This window comes from Bubalus bubalis, chromosome 11 (genome assembly GCF_019923935.1).
Source record: "Bubalus bubalis isolate 160015118507 breed Murrah chromosome 11, NDDB_SH_1, whole genome shotgun sequence".
In the NCBI taxonomy this organism is placed as follows: Eukaryota; Metazoa; Chordata; class Mammalia; order Artiodactyla; family Bovidae; genus Bubalus; species Bubalus bubalis.
Genome location: NC_059167.1, coordinates 66,218,776 through 66,226,686, shown reverse-complemented (window position 1 = coordinate 66,226,686; position 7,911 = coordinate 66,218,776). Strand labels below are relative to the sequence as shown.

Below are 7,911 nucleotides of genomic sequence, written 5' to 3'. Positions count from 1 at the left end.
GCAACCCACTCCAGTGTTCTTGCCTGTAAAATCCCAAGGACAGAGGATCCTGGCAAGCTACAGTTCATAAGGTCGCAGAGTCAGGCACGACGGAAGCGACTTAGCACGCACGCACATCATTTATTTAATTATGAAAGTTAACCTAGTGACGATTAAGAACGGATAGTTGGCGATTGTCTTTGCATCCCTTGCTGTCTTGTTTTCTGATTACTTTTGTATGTAAATTATGCTTTTTAAAAGCTTTTTAAAATTTCTGGGCCCATTGTATATTGATGAATACTGAAATTCAAGTGAATCTATTCTCTTACAAATTTGAGCTTCAGAAATGTAATTTAACCGCACTCTTGTAGTGAATAATTATGTTAAGGAACAAACTAACATCTCCATGCCTGCTGTTGCTGCTAAGTCGCGTCAGTCGTGTCCGACTCTGTGCGACCCCATAGACGGCGGCCCACCAGGCTCCCCCGTCCCTGGGATTCTCCAGGCAAGAACAATGGAGTGGGTTGCCATTTCCTTCTCCAATACATGAAAGTCAAAAGGGAAAGTGAAGTCGCTCAGTCGTGTCCAGCTCTTCGCGACCCCATGGACTGTAGCCCACCAGGTTCCTCCGTCCATGGGATTTTCCAGGCAAGAGTACTGGAGTGGGGTGCCATTGCCTTCTCCGATCTCCATGCCTACCTTACAGTAATGCATTTACTGTAGGAAAAGTTCTGGTTATTTTTAGCAACTTTGAAAATATTCGGTTTAGGTTGAGTATCATCTGAATGTTTTGTAATGTTTTGTGTTTTTAAAGTAATAGTATTGGTTTGGAATTTTGGTGTACTTTGTTGCCGGGGTTGGTTGGAGGGGGTGGGGGGAGGGGGAGACTGATACTAGTATCTGAATTAGGTAACTAGCTAGTAAACTAACTAGTGTATTTTGTAAGTTGTATGAAGATCGTGGCTTTAGTAGTTACTAAACATTTCCCAAAGAGGTCATTGGTGAAAAGATACACAGAATAGGTACTCTGGAATTGTAACAGTTTTCTTCTGTAACTTGACACATTACTGGAAAACATTCTCTGTGAAATTGCATTTGTGTGTTGATGTGAGTGCCTGCACCTTCTGATGTTGACATTTTCAGAATGTTACTTAGAATATTTCCCAGCCACAACTAAATTTATCTCTGTAGGTCATTATTATAGTAATTCTATGTGGATAACTGCTTGATCTTGAAAAGCTGAACTGAGATTTTTTTGAATGCTAAGTTATATCTGTATACCCAAAACTGTGGTCTTCCTTAATGCTTTCAGAGAATTTTTAGAATCTTTCTGGAAGGAGATTTATTGCTTCATGAGTAGCCTAAGTAATTTGATTTTTGCAATTGGTTAAAGTTATCTTAGACTTTAGAGTGGTATTTGTGTGTCTGACACAGCTGAATTTGCTGAATTGACTGTCCTTTCTTTAGAAAATCCAATATTGTATTCCAAAAGCGTAGGCATATTGCTTATAATGAAGTGAAATCCATGTTGAGAATTGTTGTGGAATAAAATTTTATTTCTTGTCTGTAAACCTTTAGCAATGTATGGCTTAAGATAGATACTATTTTGTTTGTAAATTATGTTTTCAGTTTTACACATTTTGATCAATTTATGGAATAAACTTGACAGGAGGATTAAAAAAAAGACTATACAAATCAAAAGTCTGAAAGTTCAAACTTTTTTTGGACTTAATACACACATTTTTACATTTATTAGATACTTGGGTACAGAGTGGAAATAAAGCAGTCTGACTCTTCTGAGCTTAATTTTTGTGTTTCAATGAAAGGAAAATTTTGAAATGTGTATATATAATGTAAGTTTAAAATTTATTGTAGTACAGTCTTTAAACTGGATTCCCATCAGTAGAATACTTGATATTTCATAGATTAATTTTTAAAAGATAATGATTTTTAAAGCATTGTTTAAAACTTCCTTGCCCACTTTTACCTGTAAAAATGATCTAAAAAATCAAGATTTTATTATTATAGAAGACAGTGTTTAAGAAATTCTTAACTCTTTAATGTCTTCGTAGGTTTGGGATAACTAAACAATTTTTTCAAGTAGTTCTTTGCTGCCTGTCTTAAACACACTTCATAAGTGTGTTTTTGCATAATTGCTTACAAAAATACTTGATTTGTAACAAAACTGAGCTTTATGGACTAAGTACAGGATTAGGAGTTTGTGTTACTTGATTTATATAGAGTTTTATTTTATGTTTTTAGCTTTATTTAACTGGAGGATAATTGCCTTACAATGTTGTGTTGATTTCTGTCATATAATAACCCAAATCAGCCATAGATGTATATATATCTTCTCCCTCTTGAGCACCTACCCCCAATCTCACTCCTGTAGGTTGATGCAGAACTTTGGGCTGGTTTCCCTGTGTTTTATAGCAGCTTCCCCCAGCTATCTTATTTTACACATGGTAGTGTATATATGTCAGTGGTTCGCTCTCACTTCTTGCCCCCATCCCAGCATAAGTCCATTCTCCATATCTGCGTCTCTATTCATATTCCTGTCCTGCAAATAGGTTCATCAGTGCCATTTTCTAGATTCTGTATATATGCATTAAAATATGATATTTTCTCCTTCTGGCTTACTTTACTCTGTTTGACAGGCTCTAGGTTCATCCCCCTCATTTTGTTACTTTTTATGGCTGAGTAATATTCCATTGTATGTACATACCACAACTTCTTTATCTGTTTGACAGACTCTAGGTTCATCTGCATTAGTTCAAGTGACGTTGATTCCTTTTTATGGCTGAGTAATATTCCACTGTATGTATGTATCACAACTTCTTTATCTGTTTTTCTGTTGATGGACATCTAGGTTGCTTCCATGTCCTCTCTGTTGTAAATAGTACTGCAGTGAACATTGGGGTACATGTGTCTTTTTGAATTACAGTTTTCTAAGGGTATATGCCCACTAGTGGGATTGCTAGGTCATAATGGTTGGATAGCAGGGAGATCAAACCAGTCAGTCTTAAGGGAAATCAACCCTGAATACTCATTGGAAGGACTGATACTGAAGCTGAATATCTAGTATTTTGGTCACCTGATGCGAATAGCTGACTCACTGGAAAAGTCCCTGATGCTGGGAGAGATTGAGGGCAGAAGATGGCGTTAGAGGATGAGGTGACTGGATGGCATCACTGATGGAATGGACATGAACTTGGGCAAACTTCTGGAGATGTTGAGGGACAGAGAATCCTTGAGTGCTGCAGTCCATGGGGTTGCAACGAATTAGATATGACTAGGTGACTGAACAACAATGGTGTTTTATTCCTGGTTTTTTAAGGAATCTCCATACTGTTATCCATAGTGGCTGTATCAGTTTACATTCCCACCGACAGTGCAAGAGGGTTCCCTTTTCTCCACATGCTTTCCAGTATTTATTGTTTGTAGATATTTTGATGATGGCTTTTTTGACCAGTTATACACCATTTTAGAGGTATTGGTTTTTATGAACTTTCTGAACTTTACTATTTTTATAAAAGTCACTGTATATTTGTGACTTATAAGTCTGTTTAAATTTTGTCTTATCAGTCTCTGATAGATGTTACTTAAACTAGTTTTAGGAAATCAATAAACTTAATTGCCTTAAGCCTGAGAAAACTTTTGAAAAGAATCATTCTAAATTTTATCTATCTCTTAAACTCCAAATCAGAGGAGAGAGCTTTTTTTTTTTTTTTAACCTTTCCTAGGTATTAGTGCTTTAGTGTTAGAAAGTAGGGTTTCTATTTTCATATCTAGCCATTATCAGAAACAATAACCAACCTTTTTTGAAGTGTTGATCTTTAAAGTATTATCCTGAAGATAATGAATATTTTAAGTTTTGGAGCTTCCCCCCACTTTTTGGGGGGATCAAGTGGCCAGTCCTGAAAGATGTAAAATTCAGATCAGATGATTTTATTATTGCTTATCAATAGCTCTGACGAAAAGTAAAATTAGACTTTTAATTAAAAAGAGGAACACCAGTAAGTGGCTCAGTTTGATTAGTCAAAAATTTCTGACCCAGTTAAACAAGTGTGTGTGTGTGCGCTAAGTTGCGTCTGATTCTTTGTGACCCTATGAACTGTAGCCCACCAGGCTCCTTTGTTGATGGGATTCTCCAACAGGTAAGAACACTGGAGTGAGTTGCCATGCCCTTCTCTAGGGGATCTTCCCAGCCCAGGGATCGAACCTGTGTCTCTTACGTCTCCTACATTGGTAGGTGGATTCTTTACCCCTAGTGCCACCTGGGAAGCCTAGTGATGTAATATTTTTCTTTTTTGTATAAAAGCTAACTGAAGGTGATAGCTTTATATTTTGGAGAATATTTAGGTAATTTATTTTAGCACATCACTTCAGTTGAATGTAACAACCTGAGATTTCTTTATAATGGCTTATTGAGATATAATTCACATAAAATTCATGACTTAAAACATTTATATATTTATTTGACTGTACCAGGTCTTAGTTGCAGCATGTGGGGTCTTCAGTTGCTGGCATATGGGCTCTTGATTGCAGCATGTGGGCACTTGATTGCAGCATGTGGGCTCTAGTTCCCTGACCAGGGATTGAGCCCAGGCCCTCTGCATTGGAAATGTGGTGTCTTAACCACTGGACCAGCAAGGAGTCCCAAAATTCAGCATTTTAAAGGATACATTAACTGGTTTTTAGTTCTGAACATTTCCATCACTCTTACAGAAAACCCCAAGCTGTTAACAATTGTCCTCATTAATCCTCTCGCTTTTCACTGTCAGCCACTGATCTACTTTGTAGATTTGCCTATTCTGGACGTTTCTTATAAATGGAGTCATACAGTATATGTGTGTGTTTTTTGGTGTAACTTTTATGAATTAACTAATTTAGGCTTTTTTAAAATTTTTGGGTGGGGGGATAGGTTGTATGGTCACAAGATAAAAAATTTGGACGGTGTCAGAGTATTTTTCCAGCCACCCTGTTTTCCCTTGATAAAGCCAATACTACCAGTTCCTCTTCTGTCTTTGCAGGTAGTCTGTGTCAGGAAAATACATATTCTTTTCTTTCTTTGGCTTTTTCTTTGTTTAAACTTATAGAAGTATATAGCATAATCTATAATTCTTTTGAATTTTATGCTCTTTGTATATCTTTTAGATAATATTAATGAGTCTATAAGATTTATAATTCTCTTTTGTAGCTGCAGAATACTCCACTCTTTCATAGTACCACCATTTATTACAGGTGTGTATGTGTGTGTTTGCACATATGTATGTAAGATAAAGTCCTAGAAGAGCCATTGTTTCCTCAGATGTGTGCGTTTCTACTTTTGATATCTTCATACTACCCTCTGAGATTCTGTCATCTTACACTCTAAATGGCTAATTAGATGAGAATGCTGGTTGACATACACTTTTTCCAACACCTTTGACAGACTTTGATTTTTGCCATTCTGCTAGGGTAAAAAGCAGTATCTTAGGATGACTTTAATTCCTTCTGTTCTGTGACTGTGTACATTTTCTTAACTATGTGCAATTCCTATCCTTTGTCTGTTTTTCTATTAGATTTTTTGTTTTTCCAATTTGTATAAAATTCCTTTTTATATTAGGGAAATGAGTTCTTTATGATATGTTTCAGGTATTGTTTTCCAGTTAGTCATTTTTTTAATCTTACATGGATAGTTTTTGTCATATTAAAAACAAATTTATATGATTTTGAATTTATCAAAAATTTTGTTTTATTAACTTCTAGGTTTTGTATACTACTTATTATCAAAAAGCTTTTTTTCAAGATTTCTTTAAGAATTAAAAAAAATTACACTGAGTTGGGAATAGGGGGTGGGATTTAAGTGTTTGGTTTATTGGAATTTTTTTCAGTGTAAGGTCTGAGTTGTGGAGCCAACTATTTCTTTTTCCAGTAAGTTCTGGTGTTTTGTCATGTTTTCTTTAAATGTGTGTACTAACAGGGCTTCCTTGATGGCTCCGTTCATAAAGAAACCACCTGCAGTGCAGGAGACCCAGGTTCCATCCCTAGGTTGGGAAGATCCCCTAGAGGAGAGAATAGCAACCCATTCCAGTATTCTTGCCTAGAGAATCCCATGGATGGAGGTGCCTGGTGGGCTACAGTCCAAGGGGTCCCAAAGAATTGGACACAACTGAGTAACTTAACACTTTCACTTTCATGTACTAATTAAGTTAAATAGCATTTTACTTATGTATGAACTCATGCCAAAAGAGGTGATTCTCTATACAGTGATAACATGGAAATTTGTTAATTTTTACTCAGGAGAATGTACTTGTAACAGAATCCTCTCAAATTAATTCATAAATTATTGGGATTCTTTTGGAATGCAGATAACTTAACAATTTAATCTTCTTTTAAGTCTATACTTTTATATTTTCATATAATTTTTCTAAAATGAATACTTTTTTTATGTGAGATTATTGCATGTATAGTGAATTATTGAAGGATTGGGGTATGAGTAACTTAATTAGATTAAAATGAACTTTAAAAAGATAATCAAATATTCCAGAATGAATATTCTTACAGTGATTGAGAGAAAAGTAGAAGCAAAATCTTAGAATTTAGGAATGTATTTTGGGATAACATAATCATTCTTACATTTTTGTTAATAAAATAAATGTTCACTTGATTAAAGTGTTGTTTTGTTTTTTTAGGCTGGGAAGGCCATTGTGATTATGTGGTAACTACAATTATCTTACTACTGATTTTCCCACTGGAATCATGGAGGAGAAACAACAGATTATATTGGCTAATCAAGATGGTGGGACAGTGCCAGGAGCAGCACCTACTTTCTTTGTCATCCTGAAACAGCCAGGAAATGGCAAAACTGATCAAGGAATTTTGGTTACTAATCGGGATGCCTGTGCTTTGGCTAGCAGTGTGTCATCACCAGGAAAATCTAAAGGAAAGATTTGCCTTCCAGCTGATTGTACTGTAGGAGGAATCACTGTCACCTTGGATAACAATAATATGTGGAACGAATTCTATCATCGAAGCACAGAGATGATTCTGACGAAGCAGGGGAGACGCATGTTTCCTTACTGTCGTTATTGGATAACAGGTTTAGATTCAAATATGAAATATATCCTTGTCATGGATATATCTCCTGTGGATAATCACCGTTATAAATGGAACGGTCGCTGGTGGGAGCCCAGTGGGAAGGCTGAGCCCCATGTTTTGGGGAGGGTTTTTATTCATCCAGAATCTCCTTCCACGGGTCATTATTGGATGCATCAACCAGTGTCTTTCTACAAACTCAAACTTACAAACAATACACTGGACCAAGAAGGGCATATTATCTTGCACTCTATGCATCGCTACTTGCCGCGGCTTCACTTGGTGCCTGCAGAAAAGGCTACTGAAGTGATACAATTAAACGGCCCTGGTGTCCACACTTTTACCTTCCCACAGACTGAATTCTTTGCAGTAACAGCTTATCAAAACATTCAGATTACCCAGTTGAAAATAGATTACAATCCATTTGCTAAAGGCTTCCGGGATGATGGGCTGAATAGTAAGCCCCAGAGAGATGGAAAGCAAAAGAACAGCTCTGACCAAGAAGGGAACAGTGTTCCCAGTTCTCCTGGTCAACGGGTCCGTCTTACAGAAGGTGAGGGGTCAGAGGTGCAGCTAACAGATTTGGATCCTTTATCAAGGGGTCAGGAAACTTCAGGCAAGGGTTTGGAGAAGCCTTCCCTTAATATAAAGCGAGATTTTCTTGGTTTCATGGATATTGATTCAGCACTTGGTGAAGTCCCTCAGTTGAAGCAAGAGGTTTCTGAAAGGTAGGTAACAATTTTCTGTTCTTAGAGATAAAAGGAAGATTTGAATTTAAAATATTGGTTATGTGGACTCCTGACTTTAGGTATTAATAATGCAAGCCACTATAAAATATACCCCACATTTGTG

General features: G+C 36.6%; 1 protein-coding gene across 13 annotated transcripts in view; it reads left to right on the top strand.

The window, feature by feature from the left end:
• MGA (MAX dimerization protein MGA) overlaps positions 1 to 7,911 on the top strand; it is a 146,006-nt gene that overhangs the window by 46,440 nt on the left and 91,655 nt on the right. For all 13 annotated transcript variants that reach the window (XM_044925187.2, XM_044925185.2, XM_044925189.2 and 10 more), the window contains exon 2: positions 6,657 to 7,787. In XM_044925187.2, coding sequence (XP_044781122.1) covers positions 6,724 to 7,787 — 1,064 coding nt within the window. In that variant the 5' untranslated portion in view covers positions 6,657 to 6,723. The remainder of the gene's footprint in view (positions 1 to 6,656; positions 7,788 to 7,911) is intronic.